The 26,857-nt window shown below is 43.3% G+C and overlaps 1 protein-coding gene and 1 pseudogene across 7 annotated transcripts in view; one reads left to right on the top strand and one right to left on the bottom strand.

Annotated features, from left to right (window-relative positions):
• Positions 1-26,857, bottom strand: part of EZH1 (enhancer of zeste 1 polycomb repressive complex 2 subunit) — a 45,167-nt gene that overhangs the window by 9,298 nt on the left and 9,012 nt on the right. For 2 of the 7 annotated variants that reach the window (XR_004667158.3, XM_034941810.3), the window contains exons 2-13: positions 20,982-21,072; positions 19,299-19,426; positions 18,107-18,235; positions 14,798-14,917; positions 13,287-13,407; positions 10,764-10,940; positions 9,596-9,698; positions 8,945-9,108; positions 8,467-8,558; positions 3,608-3,788; positions 2,685-2,881; positions 255-346 (exon numbers count right to left, since the gene is read on the bottom strand). Coding sequence is in view for 6 of the 7 variants with exons in the window: in XM_034941810.3 (XP_034797701.1) it covers positions 255-346; positions 2,685-2,881; positions 3,608-3,788; positions 8,467-8,558; positions 8,945-9,108; positions 9,596-9,698; positions 10,764-10,940; positions 13,287-13,407; positions 14,798-14,917; positions 18,107-18,235; positions 19,299-19,415 (1,493 nt within the window). In the remaining variant the exon portion in view is untranslated. Of the gene's footprint in view, positions 1-254; positions 347-2,684; positions 2,882-3,607; positions 3,789-8,466; positions 8,559-8,944; positions 9,109-9,595; positions 9,699-10,763; positions 10,941-13,286; positions 13,408-14,797; positions 14,918-18,106; positions 18,236-19,298; positions 19,427-20,981; positions 21,073-26,857 lie in introns of those variants that run through there. The other 5 variants (XM_034941811.3, XM_034941812.3, XM_055102079.2 and 2 more) reach the window with 5 other exon arrangements.
• On the top strand, positions 4,698-5,180 carry LOC134729498 (large ribosomal subunit protein eL34-like; annotated as a pseudogene).

Below are 26,857 nucleotides of genomic sequence, written 5' to 3'. Positions count from 1 at the left end.
CTATTGGCCAGAAGCTTAAATAGAAAAACAGACAGTTATGGTCCACAGCACTGGGGGACAAGAAGAGGGCTGATCTAAGGCACAGACCCTCAGGGAGCACTCAGGAGGCTGGCTCTCAGTCATGTGATGCCAAGCTGATGGGCTCACACAGCCTGTGCGGTTGCTAAAGAGGGAGGCAGATGGGAACTCCAAGGGGAGGTCAGAGCACAGGGAACAGCCTGGCTGTAAAACAAAACACTTTGTCCAACCCTTGCCTGTGCTTTCTTTTCTTCTTCTGTGAGGGGTTCATGAGCTCATCTGTTGGCAGCTTCAGGATAAGTGATTCTTTGACTGCAAACTGAAAGACCTGGAAGAGAAATCCAACGGGCCTGTCACTCCTCGAGCAAGGGGGTCAGGTAAGTGGCCCAGCTGGGTGCTGGCCTTGGGAGGGTTCTGAGAAACTCAGGCAGCTGACCAAGCCTCTCATCAGTCAGGGAGAGACAGAGTGCCACTGGGACATTGGGTTACTGGCTCTGAAGTTCATTCCTAATTATTTATCCTGACTCAGGAAAGGAGAAATACTGAGCACAGTAATACCGCCCCTGGTCAGAAGCTGTCACCTACTACTCTTTCTACCAAGCCACGGGTAGAAGAGTGGGCTGACTATGACCAACAGTATCTTCTTCTTTTTAGGAAGGGCAACTCTGTGCCTTGTGTAACTGAGTGTAAGGCAGGACAGGACAGGACAGGAATGGTTTCAGTGGGCTAAATATTAGCTCCCTCTGTCAGTATAAAGATACCGGAGCCTTGGCCATTTCAATAGGATGTGTTTTTTCTCTTAAAGCACTGGTTTTTAGTTTTTCCTTTTCTTTGTTGGGGCTATTGGCCCTCTGTGGGGGATCTTTGAAAACTGTAACTATTCTCAGGAAAATACAGACAAGAACATTCTTGCATACAAATCCATAGATGGTTACGTTGAGAACCTGTGATCAGGGAAATAGGTATGAGCTCCAAAATGAAAGCAAAGGGCACTTCAGCTCATGGTTCTGTTTTTGTTTTTTTGTTTTTTTTTTTTAGAGAGAGGGTCTCATACTCTTGGCCAGGCTGGAGTGCAGTGGTGCCATCATAGCTCAATGTAGTATAGAACTCCTGGGCTTAAGCCATCTTCCCACCTCAGCCTCCTGAGTACTAGGACTACAGGTACATGGCCTTTTTTTTTTTTTTTGTAGAAATGGGGTCTCACTTTGTTGCCCACACTGGTCCTGAAATCCTGGCTTCAAGCGATCCTCCCACCATGGCTTCCCAAAGCACTGGAATTCTAGGTGTGAGCCACCTTGCCCAGTCCATGGTTCTATTAATTGTTCTCAGTACAGGAAGCATGAAGAAGAGGCCACAGAGTCTCCTCCAGAAGGTAGGAAGCCAAAGCATTGGGGTTCCTTTCCTGTTGGACATGCTGGCCCTGACACCTGCCTCCCTGTCCCTGTTCTTCAGTCTGTCTTCTCACTGTGGTCTTTTCCTGTCTTTTCCTGGGCCAATCACTTGAGGTCAGGAGTTTGAGACCAGCCTGGCCAACATGGTGAAACCCCATCTCTACTAAAAAAAAATACAAAAATGGCCAGGCACATTGGCTCATGCCTGTAATCCCAGCACTTTGGGAGGCCGAGGCGGGTGGATCACCTGAGGTCAGGAGTTTGAGACCAGCCTGGCCAACATGGTGAAACCCCGTCTCTATTACAAATACAAAATTAGCCGGGCGTGGTGGTGCACACCTGTAATCCCAGCTACTTGGGAGGCTGTGGCAGAAGAATCACTTGAACCTGGGAGGCGGAGGCTGCAGTGAGCTGAGATCATGCCACTGCACTCCAGCCTGGGCAACAGACCGAGACTCCGTCTCAAAAAAACAAAACAAAAAAATTAGCTGGGTGTGGTGGTGGGCACCTGTAATCCCAGCTGCTTGGGAGGATGAGGCAGAAGAATCACTTGAACTTGGGAGGCGGAGGTTGCAGTGAACCAAGATTATGCCACTGCACCACTCCAGCCTGGGCAACAGAGCGAGATTCTGTCTCAAAAAAAAAAAAAAAAAATTAGCTGGGCATAGTGGCCTGCACCTGTAGTCCCTTGCTACTTGCTTGGCTGAGGGGAGAGGACTGCTTGAGCCCAGGAGGCAGAGGTTGCAGTGAGCTATGATCATGCCACTGCACTCCAGCCTGGGCGACACAGTGAAACCCTGTCTCAAAGACAAAATAAAGATAATCTAGTGATAGAAAATGTGGAGAATAAAATGACTGAAGAGGCTGGCGGAGTGGTGGAGGGAGCAGCAGCTGCAGCAGCAGCAGCAGTGTGCTCATTAACAAGAGCCACAGAAAGACCTGGGAGTCCCTTCTTGGAAAGGGGTACACATTTAGAAAGGAGGCCAGAGCCAAAAAAAAAAGAAGCGAAAGAGTGTAGGAACCAGAAGCATTAAATAGAGTCCAGACAAAAATGAGCATTCAGCAAGGAGGAGGCGGGTCCCCAAACATCATTAGGCCTGGCACTTGCAGAAGGGCCATGTTTGGGAAACTCACAGAAGCACAGGCTCATCAGGGACTGAACTTAAGACAACTTCTCTCCAGACCCAGACACACAGCCTGGTAAGATGGCAAAGGGCTGGACAGAGCAACGCGTGAAAGGAGGGGCCCATTTGTTCTGCTGCTTCCAGATGGTACCTGCTTGCACGTCTTGGTCCCCAGAAGCCTGGCTATTGAACAGAAGTTGTTGAAGTAGGTGCCATGGAAGACTCGAAAAAGAGATTCTTCAGCCCCAGTCCATTCCACAGGCTCCGAGGGTGCTTCCACTACGCAGAGTTGAGGTGGGGCTGGACTAGCCTTCTGTTTTGTGGGAGTCTGACAGCGAGAGTTAGCCTCTGAGAAGGGAAGAAATAACAGAATCAGAAGAAGGTAGAATGCAGTTGTCATCAGTAGTTTGTCACAAACTCAGAAGTACTTCATTCTACTTTAAAAGGTAGAATAGTTAGGAATGAAAATATTCCCTATCTTTAGGCCAGGCATGGTGGCTCACGCCTGTAATCCCTGCATTTTGGGAGGCCAAGGTGGGTGGATTGCTTGAGCTCAGGAGTTCAAGACCAGCCTGGGCAACATGGCGAAACCCTGTCTCTACTAAAAATACAAAAATTAGCCAGGCAGGGTGGCTCACGCCTGTAATCCCAGCACTTTAGGACGCCGAGGCAGGCGGATCACCTGAGGTCAGAAGTTCAAGACCAGCCTGGCCAACATGGCGAAACCCCGTCTCTACTAAAAATATAAAAATTAGCCGGGCGTGGTGGCAGGCACCTGTAATCCCAGCTACTTGGGAGGCTGAGGCAGGAGAATCGCTTGAACCTGGGAGGTGGATGTTGCAGTGAGCCAAGATAGCACCACTGCACTCCAGCCTGGGCAAAAAAGCGAGAGACTGTTTCAAAAAAAAAGAAAAGAAAAGAAAAGAAAATATTCCCCATCTTTACTGTTTACAAAACTTGTAGAAAGAATTTATAATTTTTAAGAGGTAGTAAAGTTAAGTGTCAGGCAGTGATCCTGGGTTTACCAGAGTCCTTGCATGGAAAGAAAAAGTCTTCATTTTCTGTTCATCGTACCTGAAGAACTGGAGGCCCAGTCATTGCCTGTGTCCCTGTCACTGTCTCCTTCTTTAGTCTCAGCCACAGCAGAGGCTGAGGCATTGGAGCAGGAAGCACTGACTATGTGGTGCCTTCTCCGGCGACGACCAGAGCACTTGGAGCGGGGGTTGTGGAGCATGGCATACTCCTTTGCTCCTTCCTGCAGTGGACACATTACAGACAGGAAATAGGAACAGGCCCATCACCATATTGATCTCATCATCACAAACTTTCATCTTTACAACATCTGTCTACAATAATAGTGTCTTTTCTTTTTCTCTGTACCATATAATAAGTATGATCATATAACAATGAGAGCTGCTTAACAAAACTTACGTACTTTTTCACAAAAGAGTTGTCCTATAATTTTTTTTTTTTTTTTCGTTTTTTTGAGACAGGGTCTCTCTCTCTTGCCCAGGATGGAGTGCAGAGGCCTGCTCACTGCAGCCTCGAATTCCTGGGCTCAAGTGATTCCCTTGCCTCAGCCTCCCAAGTAGCTAGGACCACACGCACATGCCACCATGCCCAGCTAATGTCCTATAATCTTAAAAAAGATATAATCTATGCATCTGTGTCTTCAATTTTCCAGTGAGTTGTATCTAAAATTAACTTGCGTGTTACTTGTTTGGAATTTGAGAACATATTCTCCTACGGATGAAGAAATGAGATTCAGAGAGGGGAAGAAACTAGCTTGAGAGTATGCAGCTAATAGTTCCAGAGGGGTATAGGAATCAGGGTTCCTTGTCTCCCTAGGCCACTATTCTTTCCAGTCTACCACACTTTCTCTGTTTCCTTAATAAAATGTGTAATGCTTAATCTGTACAATCTTACTACTTAATTTTGAAACTTCCTCCCAAATCTGTGTATGAAACTCAGAAGAATATTGTTTCATTATTTTACAGCTATCACCCCCTTTTTTAAAAAATGAAATAATTATCACTCACCTAGATCATCAATATTTTCTCATCAGACTTGGTTTTCAAAGACTTCCTAGCTGTTTCTGAAAACTAAATCTATTTCTACAAAATAAAGGTTTATCTTCCAGTGACATTGTCTAGAGGCACTCAGAATGGTCCAGCATTTGACATACATGTAGGCTTTCCTACAATATAGCTTTTAACAAAACTAGGCTGTCCTGAGCCCCTGGTAATAGAATTGATTACCTTTATACCAAGAGGGTTGGGAAAGCACTGAAATCTGCATGTGGCGTGTGCCCAGCAGACTTCGGGGGGTTTGTGCTATGAGACCTAAAGTTCCTATGAGATTGTCCAAAACAAAAAAGCATGTCAGCAGGGCCTATGGTGGATCCGTGTGTGCTGAATGTATTGGTGCAGGAGCAAGTGTGCTTTCCTTAGCAAGCAGCAGAAAATTGTTGTGAAAGTGTTGAAGGCACAAGCAGAGTCAGAAAGCTCAATTTAAAAATGAAGTTTTTTTGAGTAATAAAAATGAAAAAAAATAAAGGTTAACTATCATTAAGGGTATTTGGAATTTGGAATAATATACAGTAAGGCCTAAAGGAAATTCCAAAAGAGAAGTTTCAAAATTAACTGAACCTGATATTATGTGCCTATGCTGTGTGTGAAGTATACAGTATCAATTATACTATTTTAAACATTTATATATATATTTACATATAATTTTTATATATTATATATTTATATATAATATATAATACGTATAATATATTATATAATTATATAATTTATATAAATATAAAATATATATTTATATAATATATAAATATAAAATATATATTTATATAATATATAAATATATAAAAGTTGTATTATATATTTATATATAATTTATATAAATATAAAATATGTAAATATAAATATATAATTTATGTAAATATAATTTATATATTATATATGTATTTATATACTATATATTACATGTATTTATATATTATATATATTATAGATTATATGTATTTATATATAATATATATTATAGATTATATGTATTTATATATAATATATATTATAGATTATATGTATTTATATATAATATATATTATAGATTATATGTATTTATATATAATATATATTATAGATTATATGTATTTATATATAATATATATTATAGATTATATGTATTTATATATATATATATTTTTTTTTTTGAGACAAGGTCTTGCTCTGTCACCCAGGTGAGTACAGTAGCATGATCTCAGCTCACTGCAGCCTTGACCTTCTAGGCTCAACTGATCCTCCCACCTCAGCCTCCCAAGTCCAGTCCAGCTAATTTTTGTTATTTTTTATAGACACGGGGTTTTGCCATGTTGCCCAGGCTGGTCTCGAACTCCTAGGCTCAAGCTATCCACATGCTTCAGCCCCCCAAATTGCTGGGATTACAGGCGTGAGCCACCATTTTAATATAATGGCCAAACATTTTAACATAAATAAAATCAAGTTTCCAGACCTAATTTCTAGGTTATAAGAAAGAGGAGACAGAAGAACACAGAAATGACACTGTGAAAAAACAACAGATGAATCCAGGATGTGGGTCATCCTACAAGACAACCAGCCTGGAACTTTTAAAAAGATTTTAAAAGTGATAGAATTATTTGAGATTAAAAACGAGTAAAAAGACATAACAAGGCCGGGTGCCTTATTACGCCTGTAATCCCAGTACTTTGGGAGGCCAGGCAGTCTGATCACCTGAGGTTGGGAGTTCAAGACCAGCCTGACCAACACGGAGAAACCCTGTCTCTACTAAAAACACAAAAATTAGCTGGGCGTGGTGGCGCATGCCTGTAATCCCAGCTACTTGGGAGGCTGAGGCAGGAGAATCGTTTGGACCCGGGAGGTGGAGATTGTGGTGAGCCGAGATTGCACCATTGCACTCCAGCCTGGGCAACAAGAGTGAAACTCTGTCTCAAAAAAAAAAAAAGACATAATAACCAAATATGATGCCTGACTGGATGATCCTGGTTTGGAAACAAAACAAAACAAAACACAAAAATACCTATTCTTGGTACAGCTGAAAAAAAAATTAAATATATTAATAGAATGGGTAATAGAGGATACTATACAATTTTTATTAATTGTCCTAGGTGTAATAATGTGGTTATGTAAGAGAATGTCTTTATGCTGAAACATTTACCAAATGAGCATCACAATGTCTGCAACTTATTGTCAAATGGTTCAGCAAAAGATATACATACGCAAATTTATGGAGAAAGGAGATACAGAAAAAAATGTTATCAAATCCAGGAAGAAGGTATCTTTCAACTCTGCATGATTGAAAATGTTCTTAGTAAACAGTTGAGGGAAAATAGTCCAGCATTATATTTAATATGCACTCAAACCTAAAACGCAATAAAAGAAAAATTGTGCATACATTATCTCTGTAAGTTAAACATGCATACATTTCAGGCATTGGCAGCATCTTCGTAATACATGTACAGGGTATCAAGGTGACTCCTGTGAGAAGGGCAATGACCTTTTGACTTATATAAATGCTGGTATGTTGACATAACATGGCATATATATATTTTTAAGGATGAAGTAATTTCATTTTATTATTATTTTTTTTTGAGATGGAATCTCACTATCTCACCCAGGCTGGAGTACAGTGGCGTGATCTCGGCTCACTGCAGCCTCCACCTCCTGGGTTCAAGCAATTCTCCTGTCTCAGCCTCCTGAGTAGCTGGGATTACAGGCGTGCGCCACCACACCTGGTTAATTTTGTATTTTCAGTAGAGACAGGGTTTTTCCATGTTGACCAGGCTGGTCTCAAACTCCTGACCTCAGGTGATCCACCTCCCTCAGCCTCCCAAAGTGCTGGGATTATAGGTGTGCACTACGACGCCTGGCTGAAAAACATGGAGTAATTTTAAAAGCATGATCTGTGGAGTTAGACCCTGACTTGAATTTCATCGCTGCCATACCACTGACTTATCAACTAACTTTAGGCAAAATATATAACTTTTGTAATCCAGTTTCCTCTACCTCATGACACTGTTATAGGATGAAAATAAGACAAGGTATGTTAAGGGTCTACTACGATACTTGGCACATAGGAAGGAGTCAATACACATTAGGAAAAAATAAACCCAATAATGTCTATTCTTTTGCTTTTACAGTACGGCCCATTTCCCACATGCGTGCCCAACAGCATTCTCTACCATCTTTCCATCTATTATCCCACTAAAGATGGTTCCAAAAGCACTTGGCTGGTTGTATAATATAATTTTAATAGGTGGCAGAAATTTTATCAAGGTATTTTATTCATCGCCTAGGCTCATCCTATTGTGTAAAAAGCCCAACTGTGTCTTTGGCAAGTCCAGTTGATCTATTTCCTTCTAGCTCTCAATATATGGCTTCCCCACAGGTATGCCAGACCATTTATGCTGCTTCTTAAGGTCTGTCCATCAGGGAACGGTCCATCTGGTTGATCACAACAAGACATCAGCATCATCACGTGCTATTCGTCTCATAGTTATATGCATTTATAACAAGATAGAAAAGAAACTAGAGTGCGTACCCACCCCCCCAGCATACACTTTGCTCCAATTCTAACAATACAGTTTTAGGCTCTGAAATCTAAGCAGATGATATTTAGAGCAGGCAAGCCTTTAATGATCTTCGAATCCGCACTCCATCAGACTAACTTTATAGTGCTACCATGTCTGGAGAGTTCCTTAAGAGCGGTCCCACAGTAACTGGGGAGCTCCTTAAGAGCAAAAGCCATGTTTTATTTGTGCTATATGACCCCCAGAGTGCTGTGTACTGGCTCACGTGGCTTGTGTTCCCAGAGGCAGAGAGCCTGAGGACCATTTCCTGCTCAATCTTCAATGAAGTTAATAATGCCAGAACAGCTTAAGAACATACCAGCAAAAGGAAGCAGTCTGTGCCACATGGTTCTGGTTCAATCTTGATTTCTTTATTCTTGCGTTTATATACATTAGGGGTGGCATGAAAAGCTGGAAAACAAAAACTGTCTTGTTGCCAGTGGTCTATCCACTTGACAAGATGGGGAGAAACAAAAGTGAATTAGAGAGCTATTGTAGGAGTTAGAATTCGATATAAACGGCTACCATCAGGGTGCACAAAATTCAGTCATTTCTGACATCAACACAATGCTTTCAAAGCTAAGAGGTACTGAGGGACAGATAAGTTGCTAGTTAGTCTGTCCCTATCATGCAAAGCATGTTGCACTATAATTGAGCAAGGGAAAACAGAACTGGCCCTTTGTAAAACGTTAGAACAGAAGCCAGGAACTCTATACGAGAAACCAGAACAAAGAGAAGGAAATGGTGGCTGGGGATGGAAGAGAGGAGAGCATTTCAAACAGAGTAGCCCCACTCACGGTGAAGGAAGCAGTCGTATTTAAAGCAGCGCCGGCAAAAAAGTGTGTGGAAGGAGTGCAGAGATTGCTCCCGCTGCACAGACTTGGCATTGGGGCCATCGATGTTGGGTGTGCACTGAGGGGGAAGTGCATTGGGGTCTGACATCTCTGTTAGCTCTCGATACCTATTTAAGAAAAGAGAGATAAGAGTTCCTCCGAGGAACTGCCTCCACTGAGGAAATACAGATTGGGTACTGACAGTAGCTCACCTACGGTCTGCCAAGGGAGGATGGGTGTTTTTTACAGGTCTGGTTGATAAGAGAATGGTAGATAACTAAAGTGGGTCCACCATTGTAATTATGCTGGGTTGGGCAAATGTTGGAAAGTAAGGGGAGGGAAGGATTTGTTAAGATGGTGCTGGAGTTAACTCTCCAGAAAAATGGCAGAGTAAATGTTCTCTGCCCAGACTCACTCAAAAGCCAGTATACGATGACCCTTAATATAGTAAGGGGGGCATTTAGAGGTAATTGAGTAAGCAAGAAATAATCAAATTGCGGGCAAATCATAATGCCCTTACCATAAACAAAGCTTTTTACTAACCAAAAATTAGGAGGGAATAAAGGTTTTGTCCGAGCACTCTGTATATGGCCTAAGTGGGACAGCTTTCCCTACCTCTCCTTCATGTCATCTGGGACACCATTCTCAGGGAACATTGAGGCAATTGCACTGAAGATCATGTCATTTGGGAACTGTTTCTTGGAACTCTTTTTGTTGCCTGAATTGGAAATGATAAAAAGCTCCTGAGTGCGATTATCAGAACACGTAAACAAATCTGTGTGATCTTTTTTCCTTTTGTCATAGCATTTTGATTACGGCTGCTTTGTTAACCTAACCACTGATTGTTTGGAGATATATAAACATCAGTGCTATCTGGACTTATCTGATATATGCTACCAGTAAATAAGGAAGTTAGAGTAGTCTACATATTAACAACAAAATCCACAGTCCCAATTAGAATCTGGATGTGAGGTGGCTCACGCCTGTAATCCCAGTCAGTACTTTGAGAGGCCGAGGGGAGCGGATCACTTGAGGCCAGGAGTTTGAGACCAGCCTGGCCAACATGGTAAAACCCCAACTCTACTAAAAATACAAAACTTAGCTGGGCATGGTGGTGCATGCCTATAGTCCCAGCTACTTAGAAGGCTGACACACAAGAATCACTTGAACCAGGGAGGTGGAGGTTGCAGTGAGCCGAGATTGTGCCACTGCACTCCACCTTGGGTAACAGAGCAAGACTGTGTCTCAAAAAAATAATAAATAATAGATTTTAAAAATAAAAATAAGAATTTGGAGGTGAAAAGAGTGTTCATAGAGAGGCCTGAACGTAGAAGAATCCTATCATGAAGTGGATGCTGAAGAACTACACTGATACTATAATTATGATACAATAAAAGAGAATACACTATGTCCCTGGACATATAGTATAATTAAACTATTAAATTTTAAATTAAACATTAGTGACATGGAAAAGTACTCATAAGATTAAATAAAAAGGGATATAAAATTTGATATATACATATATATAAATTGGCATGATCCCAATTTCACATGAGACATATAATTAGAAATGAATAGCAATGATTATTCTATCAGTTCTTCTACTTTCTTCTTCACCCAAGTCACAGCTATCTGAAGCTATCACTTAATGATCATGTTCTCCTTTTAAGTGAACCAACAAGAAGCACCAACAGCCTTTAATACGCAACAAATCTTTCCAGTTCTTCCTTCTTCCCTATCCCTGTCACTTTAAAAAAGGAATAAGGGAGCCAGTGCTACGTACCTTCAATAGCATGTCGCTTTCTCTTTCTTGTTACTGGCAGATCTTCTTTGCTGTCATCCTGCTTTCCATCTGAGGTGTCATTGTGCCCTTCCTCCTCCTCATCTGAGTACTGATTCAGGGCATCGACCAACTCCAGAAAAACAGCATCACTAATCAGAACGGATCCAGGGATCATCTCTGAAACATGAGGATTCGAAGGATGAGCTGTGGTCACTTCACATTCCATTAGTCCTCCTAGGCAGGTTTTCTTGTACTCACTCCAGAGGCCCAGATATGTCACATGTGTACATTTTTACATGGGAGATCAGGAAATTACAATCATTTGATTGGCTCCTACACATGCAGTGGGCAGCTGGCTAGAGTAGGAATACAGCTATAGGCTTTATTTATTTTTATTATTTTTTTTAGATGGAGTTTCGCCTTATTGCCCAGGCTGGAGTGCAATGGCACGATCTTGGCTCACCGCAACCTCCACCTCCCAGGTTCAAGTGATTCTCCTGCCTCAGCCTCCCGAGTAGCTGGGATTACGCATGTGCCACCACCCTGGCTAATTTTGTATTTTAGTAGAGACTGGGTTTCTCCATGTCAGGCTGGTCGTGAACTCCAGACCTCAGGTGATCCGCCCGCCTCGGCCTACCAAAATGCTGGGATTACAGGTGTGACCCACTGTGCCCAGCCATAGGCTTTATTCTTACTGAAGAACTTCACTTCCTCAGTCACAAGTCAACTCTGAATTTCTGGTTCAAAATCTCATGAAAGTGTTCAAACAATCTCCAAGTAGGGCAGAGAAAAATAATAAAATGAAAATTCTCTTGGCTTTGCTGCTGATGGGTCAGTAATGACGTCTCTAAATCAAAAGACAGCAATTTTTCCTAAAATTGTACTTTATGGAGATGTACTACAATTTAGGAGGTCTTTGAACACTAGGAGGCACTGTGGACAAATAATGTAGTTCAACAGCATCACAACAGTGCCCACAATTGTCAAAAGAGCAGGTGGGGCTGTTGGTTTATGAAGTGATAGAGAGCCTCTCCTCTTTCCATTTCTTACACACGGACAGACTTTTCTAGAATTATGACTAAATCCAAACAATTGGCTTTTAGGAAATTCAGATTATTAAAACCAACTTCTGGGAGATTCAGGGGATGCCTGGATCAAAGAAGTATGACAGAGAGCCTCATTGCCATTCTCAGAGAAAGAGAAATAAAGAACAAAATGGTCTTGGATGTCCTTATGGAAAACTCCTAAGCCCTAAGATTAAACTTATTTGTACAATAAACTTTCTCTCCAGCCACTGATTACTACATAATCCTTTTATGTCCCAACTCCTTTTAAAATTTAACTAGGATACTTTAAATAATTTTTATTTCTGTTTCTGCTGCTTGAATCAGAAATAACTAGGGTAATAAAAAAAAAAAAAAGAAAGAAAGAAAAAAAGAAATAACTAGGGTATTTTGGGCCAGGCATGTTGGCTCACTCTTGTAATCCCAGAGCTTTGGGAGGCCAACGTGGGAGGATTGCTTGAGGCCAGGAGTTTAAGACCAGCCTGGGCAATGTGGTGAGACTCCATCTCTACAAAAAATTTTAAAAATAAGCCAGGGCCGGGCACGGTGGCTCACGCCTGTAATCCCAGCACTTTGGGAGGCTGAGGCGGGAGGATCACAAGGTCAGGAGATCGAGACCATCCTGGCTCACATGGTGAAACCCCATCCCTACTAAAAATACAAAAAAGTAGCCGGGTGTGGTAGGCGCCTGTAGTCCCAGCTACCTCGGGAGGCTGAGGCAGGAGAATGGCATGAACCCGGGAGGCGGAGCTTACAGTGAGCCGAGATTGTGCCACTGCACTCCAGCCTGGGTGACACAGCGAGACTCTGTCTCAAAAAAAAAAAAAAGCCAGGTGTGGTGGAGTGCACCTGTAGTCCCAGCCCCCCAGGAGGCTAAAGCAGGAAAATCACTTAAGCCCAGGAGGTTGAGGCTACAATAAGCTATGATCATGCCACTGCATTCCAGCCTGGGTGACTGAGTGAGTCCCTATCTCTAAAAAAAAAAAAAAAAAAAAAAAAAATTGGGCTAGGCATGGTGGCTCACGCCTATAATCCCAGCATTTTAGGAGGCCGAGATAGGTGGATCACCTGAGGTCAGGAATTCGAGACCAGCCTGACCAACATGGTGAAACCCCATCTCTACTAAAAATACAAGAATTAGCTGGGCATGGTGGCAGACACCTGTAGTCCCAGCTACTTGGGAGGCTGAGGCAGAAGAATCACTTGAACCCAGGAGGCAGAGATTGCAGTGAGCCTAGATTACGCCACTGCACTCCAGCCTGGGCAACTAAGGCAAAACTCCGTCTCAAAAAAAAAAAAAAAAAAAAAAAATTAACTCCCAGCCATGTGATGACATTGAAATATTCTGCAGTGTGTACCCCATGGGGCAGAAGATAAAAGCAAGATGGCAAGATGATGAGGTACCAAAGAAGAGGCCTGATTCTAACAAAATTTTCTCCAAAGAGTTCAGTACCACTACCTTCTTCACCATGGACTTTCCCATCATAGTTATTGATCAACTCCTCAATAAAAGTCTCATCTTCTTCTTTCACTTCATCTCCCATGTAGGGAATATTGCACAAAACCGTCTCATCTTCTACCTGAAACCAAACCAGATGTGATTTATTCCATGAAGCCATCATGCATCTGCTCTTTCCTATTTAGTGGAATCTTTGCTGAGCTTTGTTTGTTGCTTGAGTCTCCTGAAAATGCCTTTGTCCCAGAGTTTCCTGCATTTTAAACACTGGCCATTTTGTTTGGCCAAAAAAACCTCAAATGGGGCCAAGTGTGGTGGCTCACGCCTGCAATCCCAGCACTTTGGGAGGCCGAGGCAGGCGGATCATGAGGTCAGGAGATCGAGACCATCCTGGCCAACATGGTGAAACCCCATCTCTACTAAAATACAAAAAATTAGCTGGGCATGGTGGCGCACGCCTGTAGTCCCAGCTACTAGGGAGGCTGAGGGAGGAGAATCGCTTGAACCTGGGAGGCAGAGGTTGCAGTAAGCTGAGATCGCGCCACTGTACTCCAGCCTGGCGACACAGTAAGACTCCGTCTCAAAAAAAAAAAAAAGTTTCATAAGTAGAGAGACAGATGGATAAATAAAAATGAAGGCTTCTAAGATTATGATCTGTAATTTAACTACAAAATAAATTGGGCAATCATAAGACATGGGTATTCTATAAAATGGACTAAGATTCTCCAATAATAAAAAAAAATTATGATTACAACTCATGCCAGTCACACTCAATGGGAACCTAAAGTCAACTGCAGCCTAGGCTATGGATATTTTCTGGCAATAAACAATAGTAAATAATTTTGGGGGAGTGGGGTGCTCAGCAGAGAATATAGTCATTCTAAAATCCCCAAGTAGCAAGTAAAATTATTCTGAAGTTTTATTCTAAGAGATGATTCCCTTCTATAAACCTCGACCTCATTCCAACCAGTAGTACAGCTATCTGTCACCAGGCAGATGATAAGCAATGGCAGTATTTAGAGAGGAATGATTATCAAAACCACAAATAATCCTAGTAGGAGTCAGCACAAAGGCCCAGATGAAAGGACTGTGTGCACGTCTGTTGTCTCAGTTGTTTTTGTAGCATCTTGCATTTAGAGAATTCAGAAAGGATTACTCCATCAACAGGGAGCAGACAACCTGCTCAAGCCTCAAGAGTCTGATTTAGACTGCATTTAACTGTACATAATATTGGGCCAAGGTACTAAGAGAAAATTGAAATCTTGCCCAATATTATTCATTTAAAAAAGAACCAGCATCAATTCCAAAGCACACATCAGAGAGCATAAAATCTGACAAGTTAGAACAACTTGCAATATATATTGTTTAGAGTAAGTAAATTACAACCTTGTTCTGCCCTGCATGTCCTAGCTTTGTTAATTACTGGACAATCTTTACCCTAAGAGGAGCTCTGGCATATCAACATAACACAATCATACAGTTTAAATAACCACTACAGTGCTTTCAATACATACCATAAAGTTCTGTTGGAGAGGGGACCAGGAATACATGATGGGAACCAATGCAACTGTGTTCAGTGACCTCATTAACATATGTTGGCTTGCAAATCCCGGGAAAATGCTCTCTATGGTACACTGAAATATAAGCAATGACATGGAGAGGGAAAGACGGGCATATAACCCAAGAAAGAAATGTAATTTCCTTCCAAAATTGGCTGGGCATAGTGGCTCATGCCAGTAATCCCAGCACTTTGGGAGGCCAAGACAGGCAGATCACTTGAAGTCAGTTGGAGACCAGCCAGGCCAACATGGTGAAACCCCATCTCTACAAAAACATAATACAAAAATTAGCTGAGCATGGTGGTACATACATGTAATCCCAGCTACTTGGGAGGCTGAGGTATGAGAATCACTTGAACCTGGGAGGCAGAGGTTGAGTGAGCCACTGCACTCCAGCCTGGGTGACAGAGCGAGACTCTGTCTCAAGAAAAAAAAGAAAAAAAAAAGAAAAAAAATGATCTTACTAGCCTCTAGTTCTTACAAGCTAATAAATTAAATTTTTAAAATTCAGATGGCATTTAAAATTATAAAAAATTTGACCAGGCATGGTGGCTCACGCCTGTAATCCCAGCACTTTGGGAGACCGAGGCGGGTGGATCATGAGGTCAGGAGATCAAGACTATCCTGGCCAACATGGTGAAACCCAGTCCCTACTAAAAATACAAAAATTAGCTGGGCGTGGTGGCACATGCCTATAGTCCCAGCTACTCGGGAGGCTGAGGCAGGAGAATTGCTTGAACCTGGGAGGTGGAGGTTGCAGTGAGCCAAGATCACGCCACTGCATTCCAGCCTGGCGACATAGCGATACTCCGTCTCAAAAAAAAACAAAAACAAAATTTTAAAAACAAATTAATAAATTGAGAGTTTTGTAACATCATCTCCTAAAAGGAATCCCTAGACTGCAAACTTGTGGAAAGTAGAAACTCTTTTTTTTTTTTTTTGAGACAGGATCTCACTCTGTTGCCCAGGCTGAGTGCAGTTGTGCAATCACAGCTCACTGCAGCCTCTGCCTCCCAGGCTAAAGCCATCCTCCAACCTCAGCCTCCCGAGAAGCTGGGATTACAGGCATGTGCTACTACATCCAGTTAAACAGCTAATTTCTCTCTTTTTTTTTGTAGAGACAGGGTCTCGCTATATTGCCCACGCTGGTCTCCAACTCCTGGACTCAAGCAATCATCCTGCCTTAGCCTCCCAAAGTGCTGGGATTACATGTGTGAGCCACTATGCCCAGCCAAAAGCAGGGACTCTTATTCACCTTTGTGTCCTCTATAGAGTTCAGCACAGTACTTCCCATACTCAGCTGATGTTTACCTCAGCTCAAACTGTTGGTCTACCTGGGTTATACACAACAGTAAAGAGCCTCTGAAAGTCCTAAAAGATGAGGAAGTTTTCTGAAGACCTAAACTTTAAGACAGTGGACATCAACTTAGCTGCATAGGTGATAGGGATAGTACATGGAGAAGCAAAGTGGTATAGAAATTATAGTAACATTCTGCTTCAGGAAAGATATTTGCTCTCAATACACTATCTGCTTTTTGTTTTTTGTTTTGAGACAGGGTCTCACTCTGTCGCCCAGGCTGGAGTGCAGTTGCACGATCTTGGCTCATTGCAACCTCCGCCTCCCAGGTTCAAGCAATTCTCCTGCCTCAGCCTCCTGAGTAGCTGGGATTATAGGTGCACGCCACCACGCTCGGCTAATTTTTGTATTTTTAGTAGAGACAGGGTTTCACCATGTTGGCCAGGCTGGTCTTGAACTCCTGACCTCAGGTGATCCACCTGTCACAGCCTCTAAAAGTGCTGGGATTACAGGCATGAGCCACTGCACCCAGCTTCTGCTTTTTTTTTTTTTTTTTTAAGAGACAGAGTCTCACTCTGTCACCCAGGCTGGAGATCATAGCTCACTGCAGCCTTGAACTCTTGGGTTCAAGTGATTCTCCCACCTCAGCCTCCCGAGTAGCTGGGATTATAGGCATACACTACCATGCCTAGATAATATTTACTTTTTATATTTTAAAAATATTATCTATTTCCCAGGTGTTGGAGGTTACAGTAAGCTATGATCATGACACTGCACTCCAGTCTGGGTGACATAGTGAGATCTTGTCTCTAAATAATAATAATGATAATAATTTATTTTCATAAAGTTTCTTTTGTTTTGGAGATGGTGTTTTGCTCTTGTTGCCCAGGCTGAAGTACAATGGTGCCATCTCAGATCACTGCAACCTCCACCTCCCGGGTTCAAGCAATTCTCCTGCCTCAGCCTCCCTAGTAGCTGGGATTACAGAAGTGTGCCACCATGCCTGGCTAATTTTTTTGTACTATTAGTAGAGATGGGGTTTCACCATGTTGGCCAACCTGGTCTCAAACTCTTGACCTCAGGTGATCCACCCACCTCGGCCTCCCAAAGTGCTGGGATTACAGGTGTGAGCCACCGTGTCCAGCCAAAGTTTCTTAACTAGAAAATTCTTTTATTTATTTATTTATTATTTTTTTTTTTTGAGACACAGTCTCACTCTTTCACCCAGGCTGGAGTGCAGTGGTGTGATCTTGGCTCACTGCAACTTCTGCCTCCTAGGTTCAAGAGGTTCTCAGGCCTCAGCCTCCCAAGTAGCTGGGATTATAGGTGTGCACCATCACACGCAGCTAACTTTTGTATTTTTAGTAGAGACAGTGTTTCGCTATGTTGGCCAGGCTGGTCTCAAACTCCTGGCCTCAAGTGATCCATCTGCCTCAGCCTCCCGAAGTGCTGAGATTACAGGTGTGAGCCACTGCGCCCAGCCCCCATAATTATTCTTGAAGCTGCAGATTTATTATCTTAATTATTCAAAGTTGACTAAAATAGCTGTATCTATTAACCTTAACCTTATTTATTTATTTCCTTTCTTTCCTTTTTTTTTTTGGACATAAGGTCTTGTCTGTCAACCCAGACTGGAGTGTTGTGGTGAAATCATAGTTTATTTCAGCCTTGAACTTCTGGGCTCAAGAAATCCTTCCACCTCAGCCTCACAAGTAGCTAGGACTACACCACCATGTCTGGCTACTTTTTAAAAAAATTTTTTAGAGACACAGTCTATGTTGCCCAGGCTGGTCTCAAACTCCTCACCTCAAGCGATTTTCCCACCTCAGCCTCCCAAATAGCTGGGAATACTTGTGTGAGCCACCATACCTTGTCTTACTTATTCACTTTCTAAAAAGTCACAAATATAGGAAAAAGCTTTAAGCCCAAGGAAGAGAGGAAAACTGAGCTTAAACTCCCAAAAGTACCTTTTTGAGAAAAGGGTGTCCACTCACAGGCTTCATTGACTGAACAGGTTGGACACGAAGCTTCTTCCATTCTTCATTGAGGATCTGAGTTTTTTCTTGAACCTTTGCAAAATTTGCCACATACAAAGCCTAGCAAAGCCATGGAAAAGATTAAGATATATTGTTATTTTATTAATTAATTAATAATTTATTTTTTTGAGATGGAGTCTTGCTCTGTTGTCGCCCAGGCTGGAGTGTAGTAGCGCGATCTCAGCTCACCACAACCTCCGCCTCCTGGGTTCAAGCGATTCTCCTACCTCGGCCTCCCAAGTAGCTGGGATTACAGGCACAGACCACCACACCTGGCTAATTTTTGTATTTTTGGTAGAGACAGGGTTTCACTATGTTGGCCAGGCTGGTTTGAAACTCCTGGCCTCAAGTGATCTGCCTGCCTCAGCCTCCCAAAGTGCTGGAATTACAGGCATGAGCCACCGTGCCTGGCCTTTTTTTTTTTTTTTTTTGAGATGGAGTCTTGCTCTGTCACCCAGGCTGGAGTGCAGTGGTGCCATCTCGGCTCACTGCAACCTCTATCTCCTGGGTTCAAGCAATTCTCCTGCCTCAGCCTCCCGAGTAGCTGGGATTACAGGCATATGACACCACGCCTGGCTAATTTTTGTATTTTTAGTAGAGACGAGGTTTCACCAGGTAGGACAGGCTGGTCTCGAACTCCTGACCTCAGGTGATCCACCTGCCTCAGCCTCCCAAAGTGCTGGGATTACAGGTGTGAGCCACCGCACCTGGCCCTGTTAAGATTTCAAAACAAAAGTTAAAAAGAAATTCCAACCCCTGGGCCAGGCGCGGTGGCTCACGCCTGTAATCCCAGCACTTTGGGAGGCCGAGGCGGGCGGATCACGAGGTCAGGAGATCGAGACCATCCTGGCTAACATGGTGAAACCCCATCTCTACTAAAAATACAAGAAAATTATCCGGGCGTGGTGGCGGGCGCCTGTAGTCCCAGCTAATCGGGAGGCTGAGGCAGGAGAATGGCGTGAACCTGCGAGGTGGAGCTTGCAGTAAGCTGAGATTACGCCACCGCACTCCAACCTGGGTGACAGAGTGAGACTCTGTCTCAAAAAAAAAAAAAATTCCAACCCCTTTATACTGGGTCAGTATATTGAAATATATAAATTTTCACTTGGGAAATATTTTTTACCTTTGCACCCATATTTGCCTGAAGCCGTTTAAGTTGTCGAAGTCGCATGTATTCAGATTTCACTTTTCTTTTCCAGTAAGTGATACATTTGGAGGTAGGGGGATTTGGTATTTCCATCTTGCTGTAATCTAAGAGAGACAGAGATGAGAAATAGCATTTTATTGCCTGGAAATAAAGCACTCCTCAAATACAAAAAAAAAAAAAAGATCAATTATGCTTTCATTCCCATTAAATTTACTCATAAAAACACACATTTAAAGAACCCAAATGTGTGAGTTCAACAGAAAGTTTCAATTTAAAAAAAAGAGGCAGGGGCTCACACCTGTAAAACCAACACTTTAGGAAGCCGAGGTGAGAACACTACTTGAGCCCAGTGATTTGAGACAACCTTGGGCAACATGGTGAAACCCCATCTCTACAGAAAATACAAAAGTTAGCCAGGTGTGTTGGCCAGTGCCTGTAGTCCCAGCTACTCAGGAGGCTGATGTGGGAGGACTGCTTGAGCCCAGGAGGTCAAGGCTGCAGTGAGCCGTGACCACGCCACTGCACTTCAGCCTGAGTGACAGAGTGAGACCTTGTCTCAAAAAACAAAACAAAACAAAAAAACAAAAAACAACAAGAAGTCCAGGCACGGTGGCTCACGCCTGTAATCCCAGCACTTTGGGAGGCCAAGGTGGGCGGATCTTCTGAGGTCAGTAGTTCAAGACTAGCCTGGCCAACATAGTGAAACCCCGTCTCTACTAAAAATACAAAAAAAAAAAAAAAATTAGTCGGGCATGGTGGCTTGTGCCTGTAATCCCAGTTACGTGGGAAGCTGAGACACGAGAATTGCTTGAACCTGGGAGGTGGAAGTTGCAATAAGCCGAGATCGCACCACTGCACTCCAGCCTGGGTGACACAGTGAGACTCCATCTCAAAAAAGAAAAAAAAAAAAAAAAGTCCGGGCATGGTGATTCATGCCTGTAATCCCAGCACTTTGGGAGGCCAAGGTGGGTGGATCACGAGGTCAGGAGTTCAAGACCAGCCTGGCCAAGATGCTGAAACCCCGTCTCTACTAAAAATACAAAAATTAGCTGGATGTGGTGGCACACACCTATAATCCCAGCTACTCAGGTGGCTGAGGCAGGAGAATGGCTTGAAACCGGGAAGTGGAAGTTGCAGTGAACCGAGATCACATCACTGCACTCCAGCCTGGGCGACAGAGCAAGACTCCGTCTCAAAACAAAAACAAAAGACAAAAACAAAACAAAAAAAAACCAACAACAAAATTTCACATCAGCAATTTGTGGTCCAATTATCAAAAAGCTTAGCCTCTGTCCTCCTGTGGTATCTTGTTTTTAATTTAGCACTCAAGAAGTTCTCCCACAGGTACTAGGAACTTGGATTACTTCAAGATATGGAAGTCTTCTCTTTACTTTGAGTAAGAGAAGTGGTCAGCAAGAACCAAGTTTGCATCCAGGGGTTTCATGGAAAGATCCACCCATGCTACAAAACCATACTGCCAAATGGTCTAAATTTACCACATGCCTAGTAATAAAAGTAGGATATGACAGCAGTATAATCTCATCTCCAAGTCAGCAGCAAGACATATGGAAATAGACAGCAATGCAAATCCCCCTTTTTGGTATTTGAATTAAGGTTCAACGTTTTAAAGAAGTATGTATTCTAATATACTTTACCTACCTCATAGAATGCAAGGGGAAGTGTTGGGTTTTACAGTGTGCCTCTGTTCTTCAGGAGAATGGCAAGACACAACAGCAGAACAGGTGTCCAGCTTTTCAAAAGAGAACAGACAGTGGTTCTATTAAGTTAGTGCAGCAAGTTAGACCCTGACACCCTCAGTAGGATTTTTCCCCCAGAATCAGAAAGACTTCAAGGTTTCTCCTACTATTTTTGTATGTCTAAGACAGGTCTCTATAACACTTGATGCCATTTGGGAAGAGGCCCTTTACTTTATTAAATTCTATTTTTTCATAATGCTTTTTTTTTTAAAGACAGAGTCTCACTCTGTTGCCTAAGCTGGAGTGCAGTGGCACAATCTTGGCTCACTGCAACCTCTGCCTCCTGGGTTCAAGCCATTCTCCTGCCTCAGCCTCCCAAGTAGCTGGGACTATAGGCGCGCACCACCATAGCTGGCCAAATTTTTTTGTATTTGTAGTAGAGATGGGGTTTCACCATCTCTACTGGGGATCACCTGACCTCAAGTGATCTGCCTGCCTCGGCCTCCCAAAGTACTGGGATTACAGGTGCAGGTGTGAGCCATTGCACCTGCCCATAATGCTTTTCTGAACCAATTTCTAGGCTCAGCTAACAAGCCTGCCCATTATTTTAGAGAAAGTACAAACACTAAATACATGTAAAAATTCAATAAAATCCACAAGATGATGCTTTTACTCTATAATAACTACTTGGGTTTCTTAGATAACTAGGTCTATTTATTCCACCTAACATTAAAAATGTTTAAAAACATTACAAGGAGCTAGCCAGGTGCAGTGGCTCACGTCTGTGATACCAGCACTTTGGGAGGCTGAGGTCAGGAATTCAAGACCAGCCTGGTCAACATGGTGAAACCCCGTTTCCACTAAAAATACAAAAAAAAAAAATTAGCCAGGTGTGGTGGCAGGCACCTGTAATCCCAGCTACTCGGGAGGCTGAGGCAGGAGGATCACGTGAACCCGGGAGGCAGAGGTTGCAGTGAGCTGAGATCACGCCATTGTACTGCAGCCTGGGCAACAAGAGTGAGACTCTGCCTCAAAACAAAACAAAACAAAACAAAACAAAACATCACAAGGAGCTATGAAGAGCCAAAATTTGAAACAGAAACTAAAGTTTCACACCCTATTTTTTAAAATTTCCTACACATTTTTTTTTTCCGCTGAGGTGAGAGGATCACTTAAGCCCAGGAGATTGAGGCCACGGTGAGCCATGATTGTACCACTGCATCCAGCCTGAGAAACTGAGCAAGCCCCTGTCTCAAAAACAAAAACAAAACAAAACCAAAAAAAAAAAGGAAAAGAAAAGAAAAATAAATGATCAGGCAATGTGCAGTGGCTCATGCCTGTAATTCCAACACTTTGGGACGTCAAGGCAGGAGGGTTGCTAAGAGGCCAGGAGTTTGAGATTAGCTTGGCCAACACAGTCAGATCCTATCTCTATTTTTCAAAATTTTCTTTTGCTGTTGTTTTTGTTATTTTTTAAAGGAAAAGAGGCTGGGTGCAGTGGCTTACATCTGTAATCCCAGCACTTTGGGAGGCCAAGCTGAGAGGATAGCCTGAGCTCAGGAGTTTGATACAAGCCTGGGTAACATGGTAAGACCTCATCTCTATTAAAAATCAAAAACATCGGCCGGGCGCGGTGGCTCACGCCTGTAATCCCAGCACTTTGGGAGGCCGAGGCGGGCAGATGATGAGGTCAGGAGATCGAGACTATCCTGGCTAAAACGGTGAAACCCCGTCTCTACTAAAAATACAAAAAATTAGCCTGGCGAGGTGGCGGGCGCCTGTAGTCCCAGCTACTTGGGAGGCTGAGCCAGGAGAATGGCGTGAACCCCAGGGGGCGGAGCCTGCAGTGAGCCGAGATCGTGCCACTGCACTCCAGCCTGGGCGATAGCGAGACTCTGTCTCAAAACAAAACAAAAGAAAACAAAATCAAAAACATCATCCGGGCATGGTGGTGCATGCCTGTAGTTCCAACTACTCAAGAAGCTGAGGCAGGAGGATCACTTGAGCCTAGGAGATCAAGGCTAGAGTGAGTTACTGAGATTGCACCACTGCACTCCAGCCTGGGCAACAGAGTGAGACTCTGTCACGTGCAATGGCTCATGCCTATAATTTCAACACTTTGGGACTCTGAGACCAGCCTGGGCAACAAAGTGAGACACCATCTCTACAAAAAAAAGAAAAGAAAAGAAAAGAAAAGAAAAAAAGCCAGGTGCGCTGGCTCACGGTTGTAATCCCAGCACTCTGAAAGGCCGAGGCGGGCGGATCACCTGAGGGTGGGAGTTTGAGACCAGCCTGACCAACATGGAGAAACCCCGCCTCTACTAAAAATACAAAATTAGCCGGGCGTGGTGGCGCATGCCTATAATCCCAGCTACTCTGGAGGCTGAGGCAGGAGAATTGCTTGAACCTGGGAGGCAGAAGTTGCGACGAGCCGAGATTGCGCCATTGCACTCCAGCCTGGGCAACAACAGCAAAACTCTGTCTCAAAAAAAAAAAAAAAAAAAAAGTCTGGGCGCGGTGGCTCACGCCTGTAATCCCAGCCAGCACTTTGGGTGGCCGAGGTGGGCGGATCACGAGGTCAGGAGATGGAGGCCATCCTGGCTAACATGGTGAAACCCCGTCTCTTCTAAAAATACAAAAAATTAGCCTGGCATGGTGGCAGGCGCCTGTGGTCTCAGCTACTCGGGAGGCTGAGGCAGGAGAAAGCCGTGAACCCGGGAGGTGGAGCTTGCGGTGAGCCGAGATCGCACCACTGCACTCCAGCCTGGGCGACAGAGCGAGACTCCATCTCAAAAAAAAAAAAAGGCCGGGCAGGGTGGCTGACGTCTGTAATCTCAGCACTTTGGAAGGCTGAGGCAGGCAGATCACGAGGTCAAGAGATTGAGACCAGCCTGGCCAGCATAGTGAAACCTCGTCTCTACTAAAAATACAAAAAATTAGCTAGGCATGGTGGCGGGTGCCTGTATTCCCAGTTACTTGGGAGGCTGAGGCAGAAGAATCGATTGAACACAGGAGGTGGAGGTTGCAGTGAGCCGAGACAGCATCACTGCATTGCAGCCTGGTGACAGAGCGAGACTCCATCTCAAAAAAAAAAAAAAAAAAAAAAAAAAAAAAAATCATCAGCACGGACAAGAAAACAGCAAAATTTAACCCATTACCACACATATACCACAATAAGCTCATGATTATATCTCATGCACATGGATTTTTTTTTTTTTGAGACGGAGTCTCGCTCTGTCATCAAGCTGGAGTGTAGTGGCACGATCTTGGCTCACTGCAGCCTCCACCTCCCAAGTTCAAGCGATTCTTGTGCCTCAGCCTCCTGAGTAGCTAACATTACACCACCATGCCCGGCCAATTTTTGTATTTTTAGTAGAGACAAGGTTTCACCATGTTGACCAGCCTGGTCTGAAACTCCTGGCCTCAAGTTATATGCCTGCCTCAGCCTCCCAAAGTGCTGGGATTACAGGCATGAGCCACCGCGCCTGGCCAAAATAATGGTTTTAAATTGCAATCCCTCTTCCGTTCCTTTTTGGCATTCATTTTCCTTTTTTCCTATTTTCCTTTTTGAAATAGTAAGCTTAGGTTTCTCCATGTATTTGACAATGAAGATTACCAGCTGGGACAACATGCCAAAACCCAGTCTCTACAAAAAAATTACAAAAATTACCCGGGCATGGTAGCCTGTGCCTGCAGTCAGTCCCAGCTACTCAGGAGGCTGAGTTGGGAGAATCACCTAAGCATGGGGAGGTAGAGGCTGCAGTGAGTCATGATTGTGCCTCTGTACTCCAGCCTGGGTGACAGAGTGAGGCCTTGTCAAAAAAAAAAAAAAGTAAAGAAAGAAAGAAAGAAAGAAGGGCTGGGCGCAGTGGCTCACACCTGTAATCCCAGTACTTTGGGAGGCCAAGGTGGGCGGATCACCTGAGGTCAGGAGTTCGAAACCAGCCTGGCCAACATAGTGAAACACATCTCTACTAAAAACACAAAAATTAGCCGGGTGTGGTGGTGGGTGCCTGTAATCCCAGCTACTTCGGAGGCTGAGGCAGGAGAATCGCTTGAACCTGGGAGGCAGAGGTTGCAGTGAGCTGAGATCGCGCCACTGCACTCCAGCCTGGGTGACAGAGTGAGACTCGGTCTCAAAAAAAGAAGAGGAAAGAAAAGAAAAGAAAGGAAGAAAGGAAGGAGGGCGGGAGGGAGGGAAGGAAACAGAAAGGCAGGGAGGGAAAGAAAAGAAAAAAGAAGTATTAAGTAATGGAATAGAACATAATCTACAGATGCTGTCGTGTCTGGCTGGCTGTGGTGGCTCATGCCTGTCATCCCAACACTTTGGGAGGCTGAGGCGGGTGGATCATTTGAGGCCAGGAGCTTGAGACCAGCCTGGACAACATGGTGAAACCCTGACTCTACTAAAAATACAAAATTTAGCAGGCCATGTTGGCACACACCTGAAACTCAGCCATAAGATGAGTTTTCACCACAGCTGGACCCTAACCAACAATTATCATATCAAAGTTAAAAAAAAAAAGTGAACAAATAAAAAACTTAGCATTCACTAGAACAGGCAGATTTGGAGAGATGGATTCATTAGTGTTGGGCAAAGGGAGTGGCACACAAAAAAATACTTTATATTTCTACCAGATCTATTCTTTAGTTACTTACACATGCAAAACAGCACTTATATTCCAGTTAGGTACTTAGCTAGTACTTAACAGCCTTTCATTATGTTCATCTACACATTGAAGATAAACTCCAAAACATATGCTGTTTTGATCAAGAAAGTAAAAAATATTTATATAAGCAAGTCCTATAGCTCAATAATAAGACAAATCACCAATAAAAAGTGAGCAGAAGGCTGGATGTGGTGGCTCACGCCTGTAATCCCAGCACTTTGGGAGGTCAAGGCGGGTGGATCACAAGGTCAGGAGTTCAAGACCAGCCTGACCAACATTGTGAAACCCCATCTCTACTAAAAATACAAAATTAGCCAGGCGTGGTGGCGTCTGCCTGCAATCTCAGCTACTCAGGAAGCTGAGGCAGGAGAATTGCTTAAACCCAGGAGGCAGAGGTTGCAGTGGGCCAAAATCGTGCCACTGCACTCCAACCTGGGAGACAGCGAGACTCCGTCTCAAAAAAAAAAAAAAAGAGCAGAAATTTGAACAGCTATTTCACCAGAAAAGATATAGGAATGGCAAATGAGCACACAAAAGGTTGCTCCATATCATTAGTCATTAGGGAAATGCAGATGAAAAATACAATGAGATACTATTAAACACCACTACCATGGCTAAAATGAAAAAAGACTGATAATACAACTTGTTGGTGAGGACGTGAAGCAACTGGAATCCTCATACACTGCTGGTAGGAATGCAAAGTGATATAGCCACTGTGGAAGGCAGTTTGCCAGTTTTTCAAAAATAAAGCTGAATATATACTTACCACAGAACCTGGCATACAATTTCTAATTATTTATCCAAGAGAATTGAAAACCTATGTCTCCACAAAGATCTGTACCCAAATGTTCATATTTATTTATAATAGCCAAAAGTGAAAACAACACACATATCAATGGATTGGCTAATGGATACAAAATGTAGTGTGTATAGATATATACACACACAATGGAATACTATTCAGCAACAAAAAGCCATGAATAGTTTCTATACATTCACACCACATCTCAAGACCATTAAAAGACTATGCTGGTTGAGTGCAGTGGCTCACGCCTGTAATCCCAGCACTTTGGGAGGCTGAGGCAGGCAGATCACTTGAGATCAGGAGTTCGAGACCAGCCTGGCCAACATGGTGAAACCCCATCTCTACAAAAATACAAAAATTAGC

Source organism: Pan paniscus, chromosome 19, assembly GCF_029289425.2.
Source record: "Pan paniscus chromosome 19, NHGRI_mPanPan1-v2.0_pri, whole genome shotgun sequence".
Taxonomy (NCBI): Eukaryota; Metazoa; Chordata; class Mammalia; order Primates; family Hominidae; genus Pan; species Pan paniscus.
This window is presented reverse-complemented; position numbering and strand designations above follow the sequence as displayed.